Raw genomic sequence first — 27,942 nt, 5'->3', positions numbered from 1 at the left:
ACGCAAAGTTTGCGTCATTTTGCTAGGTGGGTAATTGATCATTTTACGACGTATTAATAAGGTTTTATTAGTGACTAATTACTGACGTTAACTATAATTTTTTGTAATAATTGACGATTTGACTTCAAATGGCGAATTATTGAGGTCTAGTGGACGACACCTTACTACCTATAACTATTAATCATAATATTATTTAAAGATTGGTTAATAAACAACATTATTAAAATTAATATAATATTTTATATAATTAATATTATCAATATTTTAGAATCATCCCAGACAGCACATAATATTTATGATAAATATTTATTAATATATATGTTAATATTTATTTTTTTAAAATATTATATAAATATTTTACACATATTTTATATATACGAAGAAAAAAATTTTTATTCAACATATTATTAAAATATAGACTAAATATTTTATATAATATTTATGGTAAATAAAAGATAAAGATTTGTATAAGTAATATTTTGTAAATATTTATAAATATTTCATAAATATTTTTATAATATTTATGGTAAATCTTTATGATTTGTCAAATCTAAGACCACAAAAATAAAATATTTGAATAAATATTGCGTTCTGTCTGAGGTCATGTATAATTTAGCTTTATTAAAAGAACAGAGCAAAAACATATTTTTATAAGTTATTCCACATGTTATTTCGCATATGTAAAAATCAGGAAGAAAACTGTAAATTTATATTTATTTATAAAAATATTAGTTAACTACAAGTTTCATGTTTCTTGCATCTATTGAACTGATCTATAATAAATATGTATTCATGAGCATCAAGTGTTCATGGATCATCACAAAGTGCTAGGTAGCGTACGATCTTCGAAGTCAAGCAACGTCGACGGCGGTTCAGAGTTGGATAGGTGACCGCGGAAGTTAGGCAATTCCAAATGTGACTATGGTGTGGGGTGGGTCACAATGCTTGTTGAGAAACAACGTAAATTTTTTTTTTTACATTATAATTATGTTATTTCAATATTTTCATAATGCAAGTACTGCATATATAGGACATGTACCCAAAATATTTTCTAAAACGTCAAAATAACGGCTTTTACTACCTGGGATAGTCATAAAAATGACGTTAAAATGTCGTCTTTATTAAATGTATGTAATCTAAAAACCTATGTTTTGTCATAAAAATAGCAATAAAATATCGTCAAATGTACGATATTAGCTTCTTGAAAATGACGTCAATAATATGAAAATAATGTATTTTTGACGTCAATATATGACGTCGTTAAGATGAGATAAATGTACGTCAGTTTTACGACATTTAGACGTCAATTTATCTCGACATTATGACGTCTGGTTCGTCATAAAATGACCAAAAAATGCCGTCAATTAGACGACACCTTGCTACCTGGGAAATTGGTAAAATTAGCAACTTTGACCCTTCATATCTCAAAAATAAGAAGCCGGCTCTATTTGAAACTTTCTGAGGATTAATACCTCATCATAAACAGTCATTTAGTATCAAATAGAAGTCTAAATTCAAGGGTGAAAAAAATGGCTATTTTTGCGGTCGCTCTTTCAGAACGCAGACTAGATAAAATTTGCTGAATTACCGACAGGTAAAAATATAATTTCGTATCGGAATAGCATTGGTTGATGTCGGATGGCGTTGAATGACTTCATATTGCGTCGCGTCTGTTAACACAGAAGATAATTTTATCGAACGCTCATTTATTTTCAAATATATTTTTGCGCTCGCATAAAAAGCTATTCTCATCATTGCCGACAAACTTTTATGAGAGCACTAAGGTCCAATTCCACAGTTTAACCGGAGTTTAATTAACCATATTATTTAATAGAAAAATTTGTTTTATATAAAAAAAGATTAAACTGTTTGGTGGAACCTAAATAATTCGTAAATTTAAAAAAGAATTTTCGTGTAAAATACTCTAATCCCAGCAATTATAAATCCAAAATAAAAAAATTATGTTCCTGAATTCCGTTTTTAAACACTCGCACGAGAGTAGTAGAATCACTTTGTTGTATTTATTTGCATACTCGCGTTTTCTAGCAATACAACTCGATTGATATAAAATTAAAACAGCTATAGAAATGCGGTAAAACAAATCCTCAAATTTGTTAGTGCTAAAATGGGGTACATTAAATTATAATTTTATTCCTAAACTTTCAACAATATATATTCGCAAAATGTGTTAATCAGAGAAAAACCTCTCTGGTTTTTCTCTACTATTATGAAATTAATTATAGCACGTTTCTATCAATGTAGATTACCCAGATAGCACAAAATATTTATAAAATATTTATAAGAAAAAATATTTATGATAAATATTTTGTACATATTTTTATGTCCGAGTTTGCCAGGTATAAAAAAAACTATGATAAATATTTATTAAAATATTTAAAATAAATATTTATACTATTATTATGAAAGAATATAAAAAAAATTTCGAGTTCATATACCATAAATATTTTTCAGTACATTTTAGAAATATATTCTATACATTGTTGATAATAATTTTTGTATCATTTCTAAATGGTTTGTGAAAAATAATTATATAATCTTTTAAAAATATTTTTTTTAAATAAATTTATAAAATATTTATGAATGTTTATGATCAATTTTGTTTGGGTAACTTTAATCTCGGTTTAAAATTTTTTTCTAATTTTTAGAACTAGAATAAGATAACAAGTAAATTAAACGAAATTAAAGTTAATCTACGTTAGTAGAAATGGTCTATAAGAAATTTAATATTATTTAATATAAAAACACGTAAAATCCTCTATGATGAATTTTGGAAGAGAGTTGCAATGTGATTGTCACAATGGGGTATTGTGCTGACATTGCGGTTTGCATAAACTTTATAGTCACGATATCTAAAATCAATTGGCCGTAGTTTATCAATTTATCGTCGACATTGTGTTTTGGGCATTGGGAAGTGATCGAGAGAGACGAGTCAAGGCAAATCGTGGTATATTGGTGGGGGCAAAACTTAACATGGTGGGGTAAGGCGGGGTGAGACGAAGTGAGACGCGAGGTGAAGCTTGGCTCAGCAAAGTTTAGCTTGGCCTGGCTTAACGAGGCGGGAAGGAGGGGGGGTGGGTGAGACGAAGCGAGACGAAACGAGGCGAGATGAAGCCGACGCCACGCGTGCTCTGTTCAAGTCAGGTGCGGCAGCGAGAACCTTTCCTATGACGTGGATTTCGAGGCTTCTGAACCGCAGTCGCCGCAGTGTACCGGGTGTCCTCAGCCAAGGCAGTCGCGTGATATCACTGGGACAACGCACACGCCGGGCCGCGAGCGAATGCACGAATTTGTCGTTGCGATAAAAAGACGTAAAACGACGTTCTTTTCAGCGAAAATTGTGCTAGTCTACTCTAAGTCTTCGACTATAACGATCTGCGCGAGTTCGTTGTTGGTAAGCTCAATGTGACGCGGTATAGCTTGCCAATATTTTACGTATGCTAATTTTTTTGGTTCTTTCACCCTTCTTTTTTCTATTTCTTTTTTACCATTTAAAACAGAAATTTGTCAATTTACCTCCAACAGCACGCATCGAGCAAGATAATGACAACTTTTGTATAAAAACAAGTTTGTATATTTTCTTTTATTATCTAATAATAAACTTTTACTAATATTTCACTAATTGCTTTTATTTTCACTATAATTGCCAATTATCGTGTCTTTATTAATATTTCTAATAACAACCACGAATTTTTTATTTTGCCTCGATTTAAAAATGTTTTGTGTTTCAAGCTATACTCTTTCTCGATACTGTATATATTAATTTGGAAAAACTATAGACCAGGTTTTTTAACTTTTCGCACGATTCAATTTCTTTCTTTTCATTTCCTTGTTGAAGATAAAAAAAGAAAAGATAAACTGTGCAAGAAGTTGAGCTAATAAAAATAGATCTTTTAAATTCTTGACACTTGTCTCGTTTATCATTCGCTCAAAATGTGCATTCTGCCACTTATCATTGTTCTGAACGGACGCATGATTCACCGAGTCCGGAAATTCTAAATTTTAGTTAAACTAAAATTACATGTTTTTTGTTTATTGAAATAATGAATAAACTTGTTTATTCATTTAATAAACATCGAGATATATAGCTATATCTATATAAAATAAATTTAACTATATTGATAATTACGCGTGTCATGTTTATTTTAGTTATTCTAGTTATTTTAGTTATTCTCGAACAATTCTATATTTTCTAATGCCGTAACACGATACAGGTTGAGAACCGAATCGACGATATACGATTCAAAATTTATCGTCGCGTATATATGAATCATCTTTAAAATAAAACAAGGGCACTCTCATTGTTGCGAATTTTTAGAAGATTAAACACGTTATTTAGTATTTATTAATATTGTAAAGTTAAATATCTTTATTTGAAAATTATAAAATATTTTCTAATTATTTTTTAATTATATCTTTGTTTACACGCTATAATCATTGTTAAATATATACTTAATTTTACGTGCACGAAATGTGATTATATACCATAAGTGTATTCATTATGAACGATACGATGTAGATACGTTGCAATTTTTTTGTAAATATAAGAAAAAGAATATTTATGATTAATTAATATTTACGATAAACGTGAAGAGAATATTAGTATTTTTATCGAAAATGTTCTATAGTTTAAATTTTACGTTTAACAAGTTATATATGTAATTATTATTATACAGTAAATATTAACTAATGATATTTTTTTTCATATTTAAATATATATATATATATATATATACATATACACATATATATATAGGATTATATATTTTTATCATTTTGTTTCTCCTATTATTATTTCTCTCTCTCTCTCTCTCTCTCTCTCTCTCTCTCTCGCTTTTACGTGCATTAAAAGTAAAATGTACTTTGAACATTTAAAGAATAATTAAGTAGAAGATACTTAAATAAGATTTTGAATGTTTGTACACACATTCTACAAGATGCATTGATCTGCAATATAATCTTGCTTAAGTGTACATAATCACCAGTATTAAATTCACGGACAATGTCCCGTCGTATCGAAATATTGATATGATGTTTAATCGATGACTCAACGTGCCTGTAAATACACACACACACCCACACACACACACACACACACACACACACACACACACACACACAAATATATGTATATTCAAGATAAAAGCAATATTATGAATTGCAAATATGAAAATAACATTTTCTGTAAATTTTACAAGTTTGTAGAAAATATTAGTTAGAAATATTACGCTATTATTTCTTTTGTGCGACAAATGAGAAATATAAATTTTTCAACATTGTATCATTTTTTATTATAAGGAAAGCTAGAAAAATTTTTTTAGCTGAGCTTATGCAATAGCACAAATTATTTCTAATATTTATTATTTTTATTATTAATCGTTTTAACATAAATTTCTAAACATACCTTGATTTTACCAAATTAAGTTTATATATTGGAAATTTAATTATCTCTATGTATAGTAAAGATGGATATTTCCATGTAGAGAAATCGACCGGTCGGTCTCCATGGTGATCGCACCCCTGTGGCGACACTTGTATTACTCAAACTACTTATTTTCCAACCTTTTGCTTTACTTTAGGCGTAAATGTATAAAAAGTATAAATCATTTGGTATGCCATGTCAGAAATATAAAATTATTTTGTTTATAATCCCTCAATTATTTTCATATATTGTACGCATGTACTAGATATATTTTAACGACTCGATTTATCTGCCTTGTTTCACATACAATAGACATATGATAAATATAATCATAAAATTCGTTAATAATAGTAAGATACGTTCCTTTTTTCTACTAATCCTTTTTTTAAATTTACGCAATAAATTTTTAATACGCATACCGATTATAAATTTGCACATTACTCCGAAAATTTTTAACGAAGAAGCAAATCATGTTTCATGATTTACATGTATTTTTCGCTGATCCTGATTATCAAATATTGATCAAATATTGATAAATACATAAATGCTTTTATCCATTTGAAATGAATAAAACCATTTATGTATTTTTCACGAGAAAAGCTTGTGAAAGCTTGTGAAAGCTTTTGATAAAGTGTCTGATTAACAAATCGAGATAAGTACAAAACCACATTTACTATATGTATAGTTAACTTTTGTAAGTTAAGTTTTGCTTATGTTTTTCGTATGTTATTAATGTTATGATATTAAAGCGAAAATTTTTTATATTATTTTTATATATTTTTATATATACAGATATACATATAAAAATGTGGCATTGTTAACTTGTTCTAACGATTTTATTATGACATTTACAATAAAACAAAATTACGAGTTAATTTTTTTAGTACAGCAACAGTATTTTTATAAAATTTGAGACAAATTTAATTAAATATTTCATTAGAACAAACACACTTATAAATACACATAATTGACATTTGCCAAAAAATTTTTCAGCTTACATCACAAGTCAACAGTTGTGCAATATCAAAGTATTATTAGATTACTGTCTGACGCGAAAGATTTCTAATAATAAATGCGTTACTTTTAAACGTTTGAAACATTCTATTTCCATATTTTATACGATAAATCTCTCTTTCTCTCTCGTACACGCACGCACGCGCGCGCGCGCGCACACGCACACACACACACAATCAAAAACTATAATGAGTAAACTAGTAGGAAATTTTTAGAATTTCGAAATGTTAAACATATACAGACATTTAACATTAAACATATACACATGTTATTGAGAAATTACAAAAATTGCGCTAACTAAAAGCGATAATTTCCTTCAATATCTTTCATTTCTCATTTTTCTAAAAGTTTATACAAGTTACGAAAAATATGCCGTGCAATAAAAAAATTTTATTTGTACACAAAGAGAAAAGTTTCTTTGGATCTAATAAATTTTCTTTAAATCAAACGAATTTGATTATTGGTATACGCCAATGAAACTGATGTTTAAACTAACAAATACTATTATTTGAATTTTTAAACAAAGTAATTGTTTCTTTTAAATAAAATATTTTTTTTAAGAATTTAATTTTCTTTGATTCAAATTTTAATGTTATTCAACTCATAAAACACTATTTGAGCACATATTTTTCTTTCAAGGAGACAGAAGCTCGTGACAGAATACGTGATTATCACGCAGAAAAAATATTCGTTACCGAAACTAAAAATTTAGCCATGACAACTGAGATGTGCCCACTGATTTCATTAAAGTGAATATGGCATACCCTAATAATCTGAGGTGATGAAGTATGACCAATAGAACACCGAAAGCCATTAAAGTTGTAGTCAGCGTACACGCTTTTGGCGGAAAATTTGAATCACTAACACAAAATATATGTATTAAATAAGATATATTGTGAAAATATAAAATATGATTACAATGTAACCAGTAAAAATGAGTTAAAAAATTAATTAATTTACAAAATATATTAAAATGTATACGTTTAGTAATTAGAAATATTCTAAAATATTAATCTGGATTGTGTTTATTTGAATTTTTATAATATTGTTTTATGTCATACATATAACATTTAATATTATGTATTCTTTTATAATTGTAGTGAAATTTGACATTACAACAAATATTTTGTAATAAAATATTTTAAAAAATATTTGATAATATATAACATATTTATGTATAATTTGAGTCAAAAAGATATAAATATTTTATTAAATAAGAAGATAAATAAAAGATTAAAAAATAAAATTTTACAGGTGTCTAAAAATCGAAAATTTTTATTTATGATCATCTTGTTGAATAATCCTGCTAATAAATAATACTACTAATAAACTCATAAATAAGTTTAAAGAATATTGTTAGCTTTTGCCCTCGCGTCCTTGTGTTGTAGTAATCCATACTTGCAGCTTGTAAAAAAAGATAACTATTAGACATAGATTAGCATCGATTTATTTAATATTTAAGTATAAATATTATAATGTACATAATAAAATGTATTAATCCCAGTGAACACAGTAATATAGCAGCAGTGTAACAGCAATGTAATCGAATATAACAGGTTATGTTACTCTGAAATTACACGTAACTTACATGTAAGTTACAATTTCCGACTCAGCAATATAACATGTTATAATTACATGTTATCTAACCGTTACACAACAGTTACAAAGAAAAATAAAATAAAATAAAAATTTTATTTTTTAAAAATTATTTTTATCAACAGCACATACTACATTTAAAATAAATTTTTATTAATTAATTAAATTTAAATTATGTAAGTTTTTATTTTATTCTTACTTGCCGCTGCTAGGTTTGAACCCGGGACCTTAGGATGACGAACCTTGTACTCTACCTGCTACGCCAATTTGACTCATCGATATGGGTACTTGTTATTGTCTACATATACTTATATGTTATAAACTGACGCAACTATATTATTTTTTATAAAAGCAATTAAATTTTGCAAAACATATTAAAAATAAGTAGCATTAATTTATTTACTGATTAATTTCATTGTTAAATTTATCTTTTTCCATAACTTTAATAATTGATTTAATGGAAATTGCGATCTATTTAGCACTAATCTTTGAAGCGTTCAAATGATTAATTAGATGGTTAACTATATAGATCGTAATTCTAAAAAAAAATTGAATAGTATACATTTATTATTCTGTTTTTGTTCAGCACATGATGAATTTCGATTTTGTGCATTTTTTGTGCGCAGTAATTGTAGACAAACCGTTATTTTTGAAAACATTATCTTTATAATAATTTTTTTTATTATCAAATAGATCTGTTATTCAGGATGTTATAATGTCTGATTTCTGAGTCAACTACGACGCATCGTTCCGTAATAACATTGATACGAACGTGTTATGTTACGATTATACAATTTTTGTTGAATAACTGTAACACCAAAACGATGTATAACAGCTATATCACTTGCGTATAACAAATATTACGTAACAGGTTATTTCCATGTCATATAGCACCTACATATCACAAGAATAACAATGTTAAATTACATATAACTTCCATGTTATATTGTCGCTATAAAATGTGTTCACTGGGATATAAGAAAGTATAGAACTATATACATGCACAGCATAGAAGCAAATAGAAAATAAGATAATTTTTTTATCGCGTTTTTTAGAAAAAAGTATAGTAGAAATACTCTTTTACATTTCATTGTTTCAATTTACGCTTCGTAGAAGGTTTGTTAACGCTTCTAATTACTCTCCCTTTACATTCGACTTACATTCGTTCCGATTTTACATTTTCACCAGGGTATAACTGTAATTACATATTTAAATTTTATTTTTACAATTAAATGTCTTATAAATTATACAAACTTTTTAAATTATAAAGAAAAAGTTATACAGCTTACTTGTGAAAAGATCGAAGATTTGTCCCTTTCTTTACTTTACATATTGCACATTTCGATTTTTATTTGTTGAATATTGTTGGAACACTTTCTGATTTTAAATATGTACTTTTATTTTCTACATAAAAATGTTTTTTCTCAAAATGATCTGAACATAGTCTTGAATCTTTTGATATTTTTATATATATTTGAATCCAGGTTCATATTTTCAATCCATTTTTCAAATAATTGTGAATATTTTTTCTTATTGGGAATCTGTAAAAAAACATTTTATTAATATAAATTAAACATATTATTATTAAACTTTTCAGACTTAACCTTATTCAATTATAAAACGTTTGTTGTTTATTTTCATTTCCTTTTCCACAATAAACACATTTTTTCATTTTGGAAGTCTCTCACTATTTTTACTATTTCTATTATTAAAAAAGTAATATTTTGAATAAACTGCTACACATCTGCGTACTACAGATAATTATTAATTACATGGAACTTCATATTATTGTCACAGTATACTGTGTTCGTATTCGTATACACCGCCACATTGTGTACAGAGACTACAACCTTCAATTGATCACACCATTTCGTCCTATGCCATATCCACTTTAATGAGATCAATGGATGTGCCTTTAAGACGTAATAAAAAATACGTAGGCCTCGAGAGCCCACCACGATATCATAGGTTGATACATTTTCTGTCGCCGTAGGTGGTCTGCTTATATAACTTTTGGAGTGTAAATTGCATTACGAGAAAGGTGCTACGTACGTGGTCGCCTAGTGGCGGTCCGCGAATTACATCGCGGCTCCTGCGACCATATAAGATTGAATTTTATTTGAATCAAATAATGTTTTTATTTAAATCAAATATTGTTTCAAATAATAGTGATTATTCTGTTAAACAATATGATTTATTGTAACGAAACAATCAAATTTTTATTCAATAAAACAATGTTTTGTAAGAAATAAATTTTTTCCAGCGAAACAAATATAATTCAAACAAATACATATATTAAATTCAAAGAAACAGTTTTCTCTGTGTATATTTGATATTTATATATTTCGAAGTGTAATCTAAATACAAATCATATAAATATGTTACATATTTTGAATAAAGTATTATTTCCTATGCTAGTAGGAACAGGTAAGAATAAGGATAAAACGTGTTGTGCCATGAGACATAAATCAAGAAGATGTGTTTTCATATATTATTGTATGATGGCTTAAATTAAAAACAACCGATTTTTGATTTGGTGATAGAAAGTCATACATAAAATGAGAAAAAGTAGAGAGAAACAAAAACATGGAAAATAATTTATAAAATTAATGTGTGGTTGTAAGATAAATTTGAGTATGATAGTCATAGTTTCTTAAGGGAATGCTGGACTGCCTCTCAAACTTGATCGGAGTCGATAATGTAAAGTCATTCGTGCACATCATTAATGAGATTTTGTATATATTTTTTTTATAGATTTAGAAATTCTTTTTTTTTAGAATTAAAGTACACATATTAATATCAATCTGTGAATTGAATTTTATATCGAGAACAAAAAAATTTTTTTCATATTAGTCTACTTATCAACTTTTTCCGAATCCGTACTCACACATATAAAATTTTCAGATAAATTTTTCTCTTATACCAAAAATTTCTAGCACTTCTGAAAGCACATTATTATTCTTTCCCATAGTGACAACCTTGCATAACAGTTACATTTTGTACGTATAGAATCTTTAAAACTTTGTGCTACGGGTGAAAATTACAAGACGACTGCACAAAAGTTTTTTTTTTTTTTTAAGGAAAATTGTATCTATCAGGATTTGTTATTATCTATATTTTAATTCTGGAAAAGAATTTACAATTTTATGAAATCAATTAAGAGCCAAGCTTTGTCAGAAAATAATGAGCGTTTAATCGGTAAAACAGACGACTCCAGCATCCCCTTAAAATGCAAAAAATATAATTTTATTTATATTATTTTTTAATAGCGTTTGGTATATTACTTGATTGAAACTTAAAGTACGCAATCAACATTTAAAAAAATATTCAATAAAAATTTTATATTATTAAAATATTAAAACATAGATTAGTCATCTTCTATAACTTTTAATGAAAGATGGCCATGATACTAGGACAGGAGCATCCGGCTACGTCCGGATTAACCACAGCCATTCATAGGACGGGATTCATAGACCGATCTTAAGCTCAAGCATTGTCTTAAGTCTAGCTTCGACTTGAGACTTACTTAACCAATGAAATAACAGCATTGACGTCTCAAGATCGTGCTTAAGCTGGAACTTGAATAAGATTCGACTATGAATTCCGGCCATAGATGATTGCTGCTATAGCTTTTCTCTTGTATCCACCAATTAAAACATTGTATTTTAAATTATCCAATCGATGGCCATCCTGGTGCCACCCTACTAGGACATTAATTTAATCATATTTTATGTACTTATTTATAAAATAATTAAAAAATTATAATTTAACATATTTAGTTTTATTGGCACATTACATTTATTTGCATTATTACTAGATTTAGTGTTAATTTCACCTAAAATTTGACTTCTTTAAACTATAAAAAATTGTTTTTAAAATAGAATTTTCAATTATAAATAAATAAAATATATGTCTTAACATGTAAATAAACAAGAAACTTGTTACCAAGTTTAATTTTAATTTTTTTTTAATTTAAAAAATTTTACCTAAACTGAGGGAAAGATAGTCATAGTATTTATAAAAAATAAAAAAGGGAAAAGATATAATCACACATTATATATAATTTACATATTTGTTATGTGTTTAACATTGATTATGCTCAACTACCAAGCAATGTCTATTTGAATTATTGCCTTAATAATAATGAATTGATTGCATTCTGCTTTTGGCAAAATAAGCAGCATATTGCCATATTTTTATAGCATCAGAAAATCTGTTTCTTTTGTTGACAGCACTCATGTTGTGTGAGGACGCATCTTTGAGTATATATGCCATCATTTTTAATTTTCAAATTTTGTCACTATGTAGACAATATGAAGAAATATATCTATTTAGGTATAAATTATGCGACATTATAGTAATTTTTAATGAATACATGGAAAACTTTGCAGACATTTTAAAATAAAAATATGATATAATATTTACAATATTGTTATTTCAAATAATGTGGGCATACAAATTACTGTAATTATTGATTATCTTTGAGAATGATCACAAGAACACACATTATTTAGCAATTATTAGAAAAATTATAGTCTACGACCATCATACCATAGTTAAATACACATAATGCCTCAATAATTATATATCGATTATGTATATAGCTATTAGGACATTTTTTCTGATTTTATAATACGTCAGATACTATTGATTTCAAATATCTTTTGTGCATTGATACAAAACGCACGCATTTTTTTCTGTCATTGATAACTTGTTGTTTCGCAACTTAGCGGCTTGATATTTGATTCATTAATCAAAATTGAACACAATCAATCGCACATTTTGTTTTACTTATTAAAAGGCTAACTAATTATCTAATCTAATTTCTTCTTTTGGCGGCTGTATTGTAATTGCTCACGTCAACGAATGTCGTACTTTCTTACACTTGTGCACATACACGCGAGTCAACAAATATATGTTATTTGGTTCTCTCGATATGATTCTCTCGTAAGTATGATTTTCTCTTTATCGATTCAAATTGTTATAAAATGATATAAATGCTAAATTATATGAAAAAGGAATCTCTTTCAGGCAGGGACCCAGACCGAATCAAATTACGGTTCGGTTTCGGTTACAGTTTAATTAAATATTTGAAAACGGTTCTAGTTTCAGTTTCAGTTTCTTGACAAATACAAAAACTCAAGACCGTTTAAATAACGGATTTTTCGGTTATGGCTCCGGTTTTTAATTCTAATGCATACTTATGAAATAATATTATTAGAATTAAAAATCGAAACTGTAACCAAAAAATCCGTTATTTAAACGGTTTTGGGTTCTTCTCTTATTTATTCGACCTTTTTTGAAGCAATGGATTTATTGGTGGGATCATAAAAATTGATTCCTTTCCCCATACTTCACTATTTATAAACATTATTAAATACTAATTAATAATTAATTACTGTTACATAATTACTTAATTATATAATAGTAATTAATTATTAGTATTTAATAATATTTATAAATAGTTAAGTATGAGGAAAGGAATCAATTTTTATGATCCCACCAATAAATCCATTGCTTCAAAAAAAGATCAAATAAATAAAAGAAATGAGAGAGGAAAAAGGAAAAAAGCAGGAGTAGTTAGACAATAGTCCATGAAATTGCAAATAAAGAGTAAGAAAAATGTGTACAATAGTTTTTTATATCTAGATTATATATATAAAGAAAACTTACAGCTATATATTACAGCTATATATTACAGCTATAATTATAATTATTAATTTTATTTTTGTTATATAGCTGTAAGTTTTCTTTATATATAATCTAGATATAAAGAACTATTGTACACATTTTTCTTACTCTTTATTTGCAATTTCATGGACTATTGTGTAATTACTCCTGCTTTTTTTCTTTTTCCTCTCTCATTTCTCTTATTTATTTAATCTTTTTTTGAAGCAATGGATTTATTGGTGGGATCATAAAAATTGATTCCTTTCCTTATACTTAACTATTTATAAATATTATTAAATACTAATTAATTACTATTACATAATTAAGTAATTATGTAACAGTAATTAATTATTAATTAGTATTTAATAATGTTTATAAATAGTGAAGTATGGGGAAAGGAATCAATTTTTATGATCCCACCAATAAATCCATTGCTTCAAAAAAAGATCAAATAAATAAAAGAAACGAAAGAGGAAAAAGGAAAAAAGTAGGAGTAGTTAGACAATATTCATAAAATTGCAAATAAAAAGTAAGAAAAATGTGTACAATAGTTCTTTATATCTAGATTACATGTAAAGAAAACTTACAGCTATATAACAAAAATAAAAAAAGAAATAATGCATTATTTAATAAACATTATTTAATAAGTAATATTATTTTTAATTACCCTGAAAACATGTATTTAGAATTTTTTAATAATTGTGAGGTATTATAGTTATTTATTTTAAAATAATGAAAATCTTAACACAAATGAAAATAAAAAAATAAAAGGAAGATTAATAATTTACCTGCAAAAATTTAGAGTCGGTCGTTTCAATTTCTTGGTAAATTTATCTATCAGGTAAGTATGTGTTTATCTTCTATATTATATATAAATTGTTTATGTACTATTACCCGAATAAAACAGTTACGTGACATCCACGTGGAATCCACGTGATTTACATGGATTACGTAGACGCAGGATTTTCCACAAGTTATCCACGTGGATGCAATGTTCTTTTTTCATCATTGCATCGAATTCTTTTATCTTCAAAATATCTATTAGATTTTATGTGGATATATCTGTTAAGAAATATTTATAGGGAATTTACATGGATATTTCGAGAAACGTTGTGCGCTCGTCCGTCAGTGCCTGGCGCCGTCGATAGGCGGCGTAACTCTCTCGGGAGTAAGGTACACTCCACGCGCTATGTAAAGCTCACTTGCAGCACGATTAAGATAAGCAATAATTAGCTTCCTGCCCGACGTGGAAGAGGACCGCCACATAATACTTTTGATTTATTCATCTTAATTGAGTGAACGATTCGGTACAAGAAAAGTGATCTTCACTCCAGTGTTCAAATGAAGAGATAACTTATTGAGCGAAAAATTCATTCTTATAAGAAGTGAGATGTCACTCCATGTCGAGTGGCCGTATATTTCATTATCGCTTAGAGTAAAATTTCATTCTTCTGGAGTGACGTTTCACTCCAAGAAATTTAAAAAGTACGTGTATATTACGAGGATGTTTTTACAGTTTGTAAAATTTTTACGTAGTTACTACATCGAATCTATGATCGCATCCACATAGATTCTAGTACCGTTTTTGAGCGAATGTCCACTCGAATATTCACGTAGATTTCACGTTGCCGATCCACGTAGCATTGTGGATATTACGTACTGTTTTACCATATTGGCATAGTGTCTTCTATTCATAGTGGAACATAAATTTTTATGACATTGTTAATTTAATCAATTTAATGGATGTAATTTCTTACAAAATTTAATAAAAAAACAAACTTGTAAAATATTATTTATTAAATAATACTTGTTTAATTATTATTTTTAAATAGTGACAGTTCTTCTATTTTTTAATTATCTTTTTTCGACTTTTTAAACATACTTTTATAAAATATGTTTACTTTCTTCCGATCTTTCTGATTTTTTCCATTTCTAGCATCCTAAAACATTTATATTACAAGAATTAAGAGAAAACAGAAAAGAAAATTTTAAAATGCAATTAAATGTAATAAAAAGAATAAAATATAGAACAAATAAAAATAAAAGACAATAAATAACACTGTTTCTTCACGACAGAATATCTTATTAGCTTTAACAAACAATTTCTAATATAAAATTCAAAAATATTATGTAGAAATAAATTGTAAGAACCGAAAAAATGTACCAAACATAAACCAAAAATAATTTAATGGTTTCGATTATGATTCCGTCCGTAGGAAAAAATTATGCAAGAATTACTGCACAAAAAATTACAAATATACAAAGGAAAGTAGTTATGTAGTTGACTAACTGACTAAGTTTCTTTATTCTGACGTTTCGACCATGGGATTTGGTCCTTCTCAAGTAATTACAAAATTAAAAGTTTTTGCGAGACTACAACCATTAAAAGTCCGTGGCAACAGATTTACAACCAATTGAGTTTTATTGTTAATCGGATAAAACGATGAATATACTGAAGATAAGTCAAATTATTTAAAACGAGAAGTCAAACAAGATTAAACATGTTGTCAATAGTGTATGAGCGCAGACAAACGTCTGAATATTTCTATACATCAATACATATCTAAATGCTACAAGTAAACATTATGTGGCCTTTATTATTACCGTGTTGTAAATACTGTCAAGGTTGACAGTATTTACAACACGGTAATAAAGGCCACGGTAATTGGTTGTAAATCCGCTGCCACAGACTTTTAATGGTTGTAGTCTCGCAAAAATTTTTAATTTTATAATTATTTGAGAAGGACCAAACCCCATGATCGAAACGGAATAATAAAGAAACTTAGCCAGTTAGTCAACTACATAATTGCTTTCCTTTAGATTTAATTACTGGCAACAATAAGCGATTCTTGCCAAAAATTATATATTTTTGTGCATGAATTTCTGCAGTTTTTACAGTTTTTTATACAAAGTTTTCGCCTTCAGAATTTTTCTGCAGAATATTTTGCAGAATTTTATGTTTTCTGAAGTTTTTTGCCTTCAGAAAAATGTACATAAAATTCTGCAAAATTTTTTGCTGAAAAATTCTGAAGGCGAAAACTTTGTACAAAAATCTGTAAAAACTACAGAAATTTGTGCACAAAAATAGACAATTTTCTGTGCAGTAATTTTTGAATAATTTTTTCCTACAACTGGTGCTGTAAATTTAATAAATTTAACAGAATATGTTTGCGGTTTACGGTTTCGATCCAGCTAAAAAACCAATTATGAAACGGTTATTGGTTCTGGTTCCGGTGCATTCCGAGTTCCTGCTCAAGACGTTCTTTCACAAGCACACTTATACATGTATGATTACATGTGAACGTATAATAACGTGAACGTGTGATAACATGTGCAATTGCGTTGACAAAATTTCGTTACAAAAAGCAAGCTATGAGATACGTTAGGCTACGTTTATTGTTTAACCGGAAGATTCCCACAAATGTAACTTTATTAAACACAGTAGTGAAACAAATCACAGTGTCGACGAGCATTGTAATCTAAATTCTGTTTTGTTTTTGTTACTCGAATACGATAATTAATAATTTAAAAGAGAATCATTAAGAAAATTATATTATTACTTCATTTTCCTAGTTTCGAGAGATTTACGAGTATTTTTCTTATTTAATATCATTTCTACTAATTCGGCACAAATGACCTTTAAATCTAAAGATTTTCCTTGGATATAACGCATGAAAAAAAAATTGTTTTTTTACAGAACGAGCGACTTGACGGTACGTGCATGCTGAATTCGGCGCGACCGACTTTCTGTGTATCGTCCAAGATTGTCCCGAGGGTCCTTATGGTAACCGGAAGACAAAGTGGTTACCTTCGCACTGAATTCCAAGGGCTGAAAGGCTGGCGACGTCGTTGGATTCATTCGGCTATTACCTATATTTAGAGAAATCATGAGCAAGAATGATACCATCCTACAAGGAATTGAAACGGAATGCGAGAACAGTTGCAGAAACGAGAGAAATAGTGATGAAAGCAGGAAGCATGATAACAATAACGATCAAAATGGTTCCACGAATGCCGCGAGTATCAGAAAGGAAAATCCGTGCATAGCAAAGAAGAATCAGAGCAACTACAACCAGCAGCCGCCTGGTGCTTCGTTGGTTGGCTGGTACAATGTAAGTCCCATTCGGATTTGTTCGGATTCCATCCCGAAGCAAAATGATTTACCCGACATCAGTGAGACTATTCTGGATTCAACCGATGATACGACCGAAAGAGCAATAGTCACGATCGAGCCAATCGAACCAATGGAACGAAGCGGTGCTCCGAACAAGATTCAAGAGGAATCGGTCACCGATTCTGTATCGGTCGATATAAAGACGAATCAACGAATCAAAGATTCCATCGATTCCCTGAGCATTTCGGAACGAGAGGATTTGTCAAGTTTTATCACGAGAGAAGCAAAAAGCGGCGACAGGGAGAAACCGAAAGTACCTGACGGCGGTTGGGGCTGGATAGTCGTTCTAGCTTCTCTAGTCATTTCTATGATAGCCGATGGGGTTTCCTTCAGCTTTGGCCTGCTTTATATCGAATTTCTTCACGAGTTTGGGGCCTCAAAGTCCAAGACCGCCTGGATTGGTTCGCTCTTTATGGCTGTACCTCTCTTATCCGGACCGATTATGTCCGCCCTTGTCGACCGTTATGGATGCAGGAACATGACAATTGCCGGTGGTCTGATATCAGGCCTGGGCTTCATCCTCAGTATTTTTAGTAATACCATCGAGATAATGTACTTAACTTTCGGCGTAATCGCAGGTCTCGGTCTAGGCATGTGCTATGTTACCGCAGTTGTCAGTATCGCCTTCTGGTTTGACAAGAAACGAACCCTAGCCGTAGGTCTCGGAGCGTGCGGCACTGGTATCGGTACATTTGTTTACGCTCCGATGACAACGTATTTTATCGAGGAGTACGGATGGCGAGGCGCTTGTTTACTTTTAGCTGGCACTTTTTTTAATATGATCGTCGCGGGTACCGTTATGAGAGATCCAGAATGGTGGATTCTTGAGCAAAACAAGCAGGATCAAGCTCTGTCGAAAAAATCGCACGGTCACTTGGACAGAAATTCATCGGCTGAATTTCCAGGCGTCGAGGAGCTCAGAAAGCTGCTTAGAAACGACCAAGCGCCTCAATATTTTTTACAAGATCTAAGCACGAGCACCAAAACGATTGATGGCACCAAAAGGCAAACGACGAGTGTAGTTAATTTACCAACTTTTGTGAAGCGAAGCGAAAAGGTAAGAAAAAAACAAAAAATGAAAAAGAAAGGACGAGAGAATGAGGGGGGAAAGACATAATATAAGACGACAAGCCACTCAATTTCGACAAATAATTTTTTAAATAAATAAATTTAAATGTGAGATTTCAGGTGCCTTTAGAAGTACTGGAGTTATTACTGTCCAATTCTAGACTGTATACTGTCATTCTGGAAAATTATCCCAGTCTTCTGTTACACAGAAGTTTATCCGATAAGCAGCTGCAAGACTCGATGGGAGAGATTTGTAATAAAAGCGGCGTCACGATGTCAATGAGGTTAATTTGCTACGCATTTGCTACGCACAATTACAATGCGGGTTCTAACAAATCTCTTTCTCAAATTAAATTTTCATATACTCTTAAATTCTTACGGCGTATACTTTCGTTGCGCACCACGCTTTTGCGTCAAATACATTTTGTATTACAATATGCAATGGTATTAATATCTATTAATTTTCCAAAGGCTTAAACGAGCAACGGAATCAAAAGCGACCGAACAAAAAAAAGATTCGACTTCCGTTCATGCTCCGACGAAACTCGTTTGTGCTAGAAAGATGTCCAAGAAAGAGATAGAGGAAACTAATTCCTTGCTATCAAAAGATGTTACGCATACGGTAATTAACCAGTGGTTCACTCGATTACGGATTTCGTATTCATATTATATAGTACAATAAAATGTAATGCATCAAACAAATACTTTCTTGTTAGGTCGCACCGACTGAAAAAAAGAAATCCGTGTCTAGACGCTACGTCGAACCACAGATGAATGTAATCAGGACGGATTCCATTCCTTGGCTCAGACGACAGTTCAGCACTAATACCCATTATTTCAAGGATATCAGAGTGCACAGAAATTCTGTTATGTATCGCGGCGCTGTTCTAAATTTGCACAAATACAGATTGAGAGCGAGCAGTTGTCCCGATATCTATCGAAATAGTATGACTACTTTGGCGAAAGAGAATGAGCAGGTATTTTGCAGAACTTTTCTATTTTCTAGGAGGGATAAAGAGATTTGTCAGAGATGTGTTTCTCGATTTCCTTTCTTTGTTTCCTTTGACAGAAATGGTACGTCGAGTTGGTAGACTTATTAAAGAGTATATTGAATTTCTCCATGTTTTTTGAATTGCATTTCCTACTGATGTCATTAGCAACGATATTGCTATTTACATGGTTTATCGTACCGTACTTTTATCTGGCGGAACATCTGACTAGAAACAATTACGCCGAGTCTGACGCGGCAAATCTCCTCAGCATCATCGGTATAACGAACACTATCGGAATGGTAATATCAAACTTTATTTTAAGACGGAGTAACATTTGATCCTCGAATGGCATTTTGTCACGTCCATTATTATCGTTTTTCAGATTGTTTTAGGCTGGGCTGGCGATCAACCTTGGATAAATGTCAGCAAGACGTACACTTGGTGCCTGATAGCATGTGGAGTGGCTACTATATTAATGACTGTATTCACTAACCATTACATACTTCTATCAATAAGCTCGGCAGCTTTCGGCCTTTTCTTTGCCAGTAATTTTAGTTTTACTCCCGTTATATTAGTGGAACTGATACCTTTGGAAAAATTCACTACTGCTTATGGTCTTAGCTTATTGTGTCAAGGAATAGGGAATCTTTTAGGACCTCCGCTAGCTGGTTGGTTCTTCGATGTAACAGGTTCTTGGGAACTTTCTTTCTTTATGGCTGGCGGTTGGATTATTGTCTCTGGAATCTTGGTAGGTATTATACCGTATACGAAAAATCGTAAGATTTTCGGTAACGGACCAGTCGAGATGGAACGAATAAATGACGATGATTGTTTGGCATAGAGAATAAAATGTACTTATTGCGTTTATATAATGTGCGCACTGACGCTAAATAGAACAAAATAGAACAAATGAATTTAATTGCAGAAAAAAAATTTAACAACGTATTAATCAAACGAATCTCACTGCAATGTTGAAGATGTAGTGTACAATTATGGCTATATTCCAAAATTTATTGTCAGTATTGCAAATTTATAATTTATGTTATGTTGATTTGATTGATTTTCAGTACTGACAGTAAATTTTGGAACGTGACCTATGTTTATCGTACAATATATTTTCTGTAAAAAAAGTATCCATTAAATTTATCAATATTAATTCAAAGTAGATCACATCAAATGCAATACACATGTGTCAATACTTAACCTAGTCCTCGAAATACAATACTTTGAAATTGCTTTGAGCTCTTTTTGCGAATTTTTGAAGAAAACAATGAAGGTTTTTAAGTGACTTTGGAGTGGTTTTTGGGGTTTTGGTTCATTTTTGAAGCGCCATGCATATGCTTTTCGACGGATATGACTCATTTTTTGTAGCATTTTCAACTATGCAAGAAATTTCATTGACAACACAAAATTTGAGACAAATTCTTTGCTTGACAAATTTATTTATTAATGAAAATCACAAAACGCTCTTGAATTAGACTAATGTAAACAACTGCTATAAACAAACTGACAGATCGTGTCCAAACTATGCGTGGCAATTAAGTACAGTGCTACCAGCTTGCACACAAAAAATTTTTTCGTCACCTTCATCATGGAATTTTTAAATGACAAATTTCAAGTACCTTTTTTACAGAATATATGCAACAAAGAAATTTTAAATTTCCTATTTGCACACGTACTTTTTCTCTGTACTTAACTTATTCGTTATTAACAAATTCTACTTATATAATAATAATTATACGTTGGTTTTAAATGTAATAATTTATATGTACGTGCGTATATCAATACACGCACGACATTTATAAATGTCTTTCTAAAAGCACGTCTTGCAAAAAAATTCTATGTAATAGATTTAATTTTAAATAATTAATTGAATAAAATAACATGATCAAACAAAAAAGTTTGCCAATATAGCTTTTTTTTATAAAATAAAATAAAATCAAATCAAAGATATATTTTATAACAAAAAGTCTTATAACAAAAAATGAGAAATTTAGAAGTATAGAAAAATGTACTTCCGATAGATTTTATTTGAAATACTTAAATATATTTACAACTTCAAACATTTACATTGTTCTACAAAGTAGTAAAGTAGTAACATTTGTATAACAAATTTTGCAAATAATAAGCGATAAGTTTAAAGATATCCTTACATGCGATTCAACTACACTGTATATTATAAAATATAATTTTTACACCCATTGCACAAATCAAGTTTTTTTGTCAAAAAATTTTTATTAACGGCACTAATTCAAAGATTAGATACATAGACAATTGAATAATAACATATACATTAATATTTTTGTTAAAAACATATAAGAACAAATTTGTGTAATTTCGCAGGAAAAATTAGCTTTATTCGATTTTATTTGTGTCATTTCATAGTGATGTAACATAAAACATCTTCACGATAAATATATAAATCAACGTCCCTCCATAAATATATATATACGCGTCCCATGATGTTCCATCCCATCTACGATGCGCGCATTAAATTTTTAATTTCGGTTCTCATTTAGAAGATACCTGTGAATATTTGAAGAATAAATGAAGAAATTCTTAAATTATTGGAATTATTACTTAACAAGCGGTCTATATAGCTAGTGGTCTAGTTAACGGTCTACCATCAGTCATCCCCACTTTCGAGCTAAAATGAAACCGTATTCCTTTTTATAAATATGATGATATCAATTATATTAATCACTGTTTCAAAGATAATCTATTACATATTTTGTAAAAAAATAGCACATAGCATACGAGATTGAAGGAAAATTGCAATTTTATGGTATTTTTATGATGAATCTAAAGCATCCTGATCATCTTAGTATCCTGGAGATGTAGTCGGATTGAACGGATTAGGACTTGGACTTCGACTGGATCCTCCCGGCACGCCTAAAACACCGGCAAGATTTCGTATACTTTTTGGGAATGTTCTCGCAACGACAAAATGCTGAGGGCCGATCAAAGCGTCTCCCATTATACCAAGGCGTACTCCATTACCATGCCTGTGCAGAGTCATAGACATGTCTAAAAGCATGATACATATACATTTAAAAAACAGTTCTAGTAACAGACGCGATATAATAAAATAAAGCAGATATCACAAAAGCGAAGCGCATGACATGTACTGCAGTTTCCTTGCGGTGGTCGCCAATAAACTGCTCCGTCTATGCCCTCCACAGGTAAATCCCCGTCGACGTGCGTTAAACATAAAGAGTATCTTTTCGATAGTTGATTTAAAAGTAATTTCAAAACGATGGACGGTACGCAAGAGGAAATCAATCCGTAGGACGTTTCCGCTGCCGTGATGGCGTAAATTGCACTCTGTCGAGATCTAGCGTCTTGCACGTTTCGTTGAATAATCTTGAGAAATGTTGAAGAGATCTGATCATGTCGAGTAAATTGTATATATCGTACAGTACCCTTCATAAGTTTAGAAACACTGTATAAAAGTAATACACGAAGAGAATTGTCTCTTAAAAATTACCCTGAAAATCGTCATAATTGTGAGACAATCTCGAAGAATTTTACTATATTTTTAACAAAATTTACTAAAATTTTAATAAAATTTGGCAAAGTTTTAGTAAATTTTGTAAGAAGTATAGTAAAATTTACTAAAATTTTAATAAATTGTATTAGAAATATAGTAAAATTCTTCGAGATTCACGTTGTTTCACAATTACCACGATTTTCAGGATAATTTTTAAGAAAAAATTCTCTCCGTGTATAAAAGAAAACATAACGTAATATAATGACAAATGCAATACAAAAAAAAACGATTAATTTTAATTTTTAAATGTTTATTTAACTAAAGAAAACAAAAATAAAAATATGCGTATATGTGTACCTTATCAAATAATCTCTTAGAAGAAAATGATTTCCATTAAAATTTAAATTTCTCAATAAAAATTGCTTTGCATATTTTAAACAAGCGCTAAATTAATTTTCAGTTGAGATATGTTTCTTGCTACAGAATTTCTTAGACTTTCCAAACTTATGGAAAATACTATATATTGTATACATACCTGCAATATCTCAATGAGATCATCGTCAAACAAAGGTGTTTTGGTGGGTAAGGCGATACAGAGAATCCCCCTGGCCTCGTGATTTCGTAGAAATACCGCTCGTTGACTCACATACTTGATGGTCGCGAATACATCGTCCGGAACATTGACAGCCGAGTGCCTAAAGTATTCTTTTAAAGCGTCAACAGTAGCCGCTAAAAGAATCTCCGTCTCCGTTGCGCCAGTCACGTTGGCGATTTTTCGTATGAGCTCGACGTCAACCTTCTCTGACCAAGCAACTACCTTTCTACCGCACGGTGAGATAGTCTGCAGTCGATTCGATTGCGGATGCTTGAGAAATAGTTCCTCGATAATGATCTTCGGCGCGGTTACGGCGATCCAGCTAATGGATAACGCCTCCCAAAACGCTTGGAACATCAGGGGAAGATAACATGACAGCGTATACGTCAAGGTATCCGGATAGCAATGTCTATGTTTACGCGACTGCAAAGCTCGCAATTCTCGGGCGAGCAAGAGAGGTGTTTTTAAAAGAGACGTAATCGTCATATACCAAACTAGAGCAACGCACGTATAGAGAACGTCGATCGGGTTGAAAGATTTTGCAACCGAATCCAACATCAAGCGACTAGTGAAATTTCTCTTGGTCGACTCGCGGTGGATGATTGATGGGAGTTCCAGGAACGACAGAAACATTGCTCCCTCTGATTTTCGCCACTGTCTAAAGAAAGTTGCAAAATCAACTTACTCAATTTAGGCATGAGATTAAGCATGCTTGACATTATTATCGCGTTACGTTTCAACAATCCTACATGCACAAATGAATGAAAAAGAAAAGATGACCATCAACTAAATACCTGACCAATTCTTTCAGAGTGCAAACTAGCACTATAGCTGCGATCTTGACGCACTGAAATACTCCAATACGCTTCTTGAGAATCTCAGGTCGCTCGATAGGATCATTATTGTAAAGAAAGTCATTCCAGTAATTGCTGAAACTCTCGATTAGCATCTGTCGAAGACGCGGGAGAGCGGATGGTTGGGCGTACAGATTCGTAAAAGGCGAATCGCTTTCTTGACAAGTCCAATTGTCTGTCGAATATCTCAAGGGCAAAAAATCCGCCAACGTTAGATGCTCCTGTCGCAAAAGCAAGTGATGCGCTCGCACCAAACATATCTGACGTTCCTCTCCTCGCACGAAACAGTTGACTATGTGTACCTGCCAAGGCGGTAATTTCCTTGGAAGAAACTTGGATGTCACATCGCTTATATAATCCTACGACAAAACAAATAAATCTCTACGTCAAACGACGTGAAAACAACGATTCGATGGAGAAAGCCGATCTGTCTGAAATAATAGAACAAAGCACCGACCTGTATATTGTTCTCGGTGATGGGACGACCTCGAAAAGAACAAGGTGAATTTGCGAGATGGTTGTCCACGGAAAAGTAATCGAGCTCTTCCCATACGTATACGCCCCATCGCGTTGAGAGAACCGATTTAAGTAATTTTTTTGTCGAAGTCAGATGTACTAAGTGGCTGCTCACATTCCTGACGATCGAACGTCCTTGTACGAGAAGGGTACATATGCCCTACGTGCATACCGTGAATGTGTACCATAAGACCATAACGATCGATTTAATTAATTATGATTGTGTTATGGCCCAATTGACATTTCGATCCATTAAAATTCATTGTGATACTCACGTGATTACGTCCCTGGTCCAAAATGCTCCGAACACTATTCTCCTCCACGACAACGTAACGTGGATATCTCCACTTGACGAAACGTATCCAACATTTTCTTGTCCATGTCATCACTTAAAAATACCAAATATATACATATTGCAATATAGTCCAAAATAAAATAATGTGCGTAACGCACGAGAAGAATCGGTACAACAATCAAATCCAAGGATTGCAAAAAACTGCGCAAAAACGCTATATCGCGCAAGAGAGATGTATGTAAAAGATTGATAGAGAGTTCGAAAATGCATTTGGAATAGAGATAATTACCTACGTACGCGACAAGAAAAAGAGGTACCAAGAATGACGTCAGCGCAAAACTGAAGCCGAGATTCACCATCGGAGAAATAACGATATCGACCATGACCTATAAACTTGCCGACACAATTTTCACTAATTATCAAACAATGCGCGAGAGTCTTGAGCCGGAAACGAGCTGCACTCTCGTAATTCTCGATCTTATTTCCAGTAATGTAACGCAATAAATTGCATTAAAACTCGCGGCATCAACTTCGCGTTTTCGTATGCGTCCGAGACGCGGACGATTATACGCCGAGTATCTGACCTCTGACGATCCCTGGCAAAAAAAAAGTTAAGCGAAACGATAGATAGCATTTCTTGGTGCATCTTACCGTCGAGAGTCAGAAGTCTGAGAGTTATCATCGTCAACTACACCACAGACATCACACTCGCTGAAAGAGATGGAAGAATCCTCGCTGGTTGAGATAGCGCGTCTTTATTCCGAAATTTCTCTTACCAAATTTTATGGATGAAAATGTAAATACCAAATTGAATATAACGCGCCATAACGTTTTTTCTTTTAATGAAAAATTATTTTCTCAAAAGTATTATATCTTTGATTTCCTTATTTCATATAGCCCATAGTTTATCTTCCTTCCCATACAGCACCAAAAGATTACAAAAACATTGCAGAAACCTTATATTGAAATATTGTAACATTGCATGGACATTGCGAAATGTTTCTGCAATGTTACTGCAAGCTTGCGGCAACGCTGAAATGTCCGCCCTGAAAAATATAACAATGTAAAACTACTGCAATGTTACAATGCAATGTATTTGATGCATTAAAACGCAGTGCTATAAACAGTGTTGGGTAAGATACTTTTAAAATGTATCTCGATACAGATACAGATACTTATAAAAAAATGTATCTAGATACAGATACACAAATCAAAATGTATATAGATACTCAGATACTTTAAAAGTATCTCAGATACGTATCAGATACTCTTAAATTATTCAAATAAAAAAATCTGAAAAATTTAAATGTTTGTGCGCAACACGAAAAGCGCATTATAAAATAAATAATTACATTTTTGTGTGGCGCATAAATACCTGTCGCTGAACTCTTACTGTCTTTTCCGAATTTTTTATTTGTTTGTTGAGTTGTTGAGTAAACTTGCGTTTTTCGTCTTTTTTTAAATTATATTTTATTGTAATAATAATAATAATATTAATAATGTATGTAATATGCACAAAATCTAATGATTCTATAGACTAGATTAGCAAAGTTATTTCATACATAAGTACTATTTGCGCAAATCTAAATGACGCTATCGACAGTAATAGCAAATCAAAAATGACCTTAAAAAACATTTTTTCCCAATAAAGACAAAAAGTACGTGAAAATGTATTTAAAAATGTATCTGAAAATGTATCTGAAAAGCAGTTCATTATCTAGATACTGTGTTTTGTATCTAGATACAGATACAAATACTCTAATTCAAATGTATCTCAGATACAGGTTTAGATACACAAAATGTATCTCTATACATGTATCTAGATACATGTATAGAGATACTACCCAACATTGGCTATAAATATCCATAATGCTTCAAATTTAGTAGATAAACTTTGAGAATATATAAAGACAAAAGAGATAAAAAGAAATTCGTTGCAATTTGTGTAACTTTATAATCTTTTTACATCTAAAATTCGGATAAAAAATTGTGAATTTACGCAATTGCAATGAATTTTTTTCTTATTTCTCTTGAATATTTTTATATATTCTCAAAGTTTATATATTAAAATCTAAAATATATTAGAAGCATAGTAAAAAATTAGAAAATTATTATTACATTTTATATAGAAATAAAAACTTACACAATATTCTATTATCTAAGTAGCATCGTTTTTATTAAGTAGTATTATTTTACTTATTGTCAAAAGCAAATAATATTAATGAATACATATATATA

At 30.7% G+C, this 27,942-nt stretch overlaps 2 protein-coding genes and 1 long non-coding RNA gene across 7 annotated transcripts; 1 reads left to right on the top strand and 2 right to left on the bottom strand.

Moving 5' to 3' along the window:
* Positions 1-3,139: 3,139 nt before the first annotated feature.
* LOC105837511 (monocarboxylate transporter 5) lies at positions 3,140-21,854 on the top strand. Of its 3 annotated transcripts, none has more exons than XM_012682364.3 (8): positions 3,140-3,412; positions 3,544-3,585; positions 17,418-18,951; positions 19,083-19,246; positions 19,434-19,584; positions 19,679-19,939; positions 20,032-20,253; positions 20,337-20,795. In XM_012682364.3, exons 3-8 carry the CDS (start codon positions 17,608-17,610, stop codon positions 20,793-20,795), a joined length of 2,601 nt encoding a protein of 866 aa, XP_012537818.1. In that variant the 5' UTR covers positions 3,140-3,412; positions 3,544-3,585; positions 17,418-17,607. The 3 variants fall into 3 exon arrangements, with proteins under 3 accessions (XP_012537818.1, XP_012537817.1, XP_012537816.1); XM_012682363.3 differs by having other exon boundaries at positions 3,519-3,585; XM_012682362.3 differs by lacking the exon at positions 3,544-3,585 and having other exon boundaries at positions 3,141-3,412; positions 20,337-21,854.
* On the bottom strand, positions 9,187-15,540 carry LOC114254161. Its single transcript, XR_004964994.1, has 3 exons — positions 9,655-15,540; positions 9,340-9,591; positions 9,187-9,245 (listed from the first exon to the last, which is right to left on the bottom strand). It is a non-coding gene; the product is annotated as an uncharacterized LOC114254161 (long non-coding RNA).
* A 315-nt stretch (positions 21,855-22,169) lies between the features above and the next one.
* Positions 22,170-27,661, bottom strand: LOC105837513. Of its 3 annotated transcripts, none has more exons than XM_012682365.3 (7): positions 25,994-27,661; positions 25,685-25,797; positions 25,351-25,569; positions 24,834-25,252; positions 23,980-24,697; positions 23,083-23,338; positions 22,170-22,981 (listed from the first exon to the last, which is right to left on the bottom strand). In XM_012682365.3, exons 1-7 carry the CDS (start codon positions 26,085-26,087, stop codon positions 22,776-22,778), a joined length of 2,025 nt encoding a protein of 674 aa, XP_012537819.1. In that variant the 5' UTR covers positions 26,088-27,661; the 3' UTR covers positions 22,170-22,775. The 3 variants fall into 3 exon arrangements, with proteins under 3 accessions (XP_012537819.1, XP_012537820.1, XP_012537822.1); XM_012682366.3 differs by having other exon boundaries at positions 23,083-23,317; positions 25,994-27,660; XM_012682368.3 differs by having other exon boundaries at positions 26,002-26,090.
* Between the last annotated feature and the right edge of the window lie 281 nt (positions 27,662-27,942).

The sequence above is a fragment of the Monomorium pharaonis genome, chromosome 11, assembly GCF_013373865.1.
Source record: "Monomorium pharaonis isolate MP-MQ-018 chromosome 11, ASM1337386v2, whole genome shotgun sequence".
NCBI lineage: Eukaryota > Metazoa > Arthropoda > Insecta > Hymenoptera > Formicidae > Monomorium > Monomorium pharaonis.
Note: the sequence above shows the minus strand (reverse complement) of the source record. Positions and strands in the feature narration are given on the sequence as shown.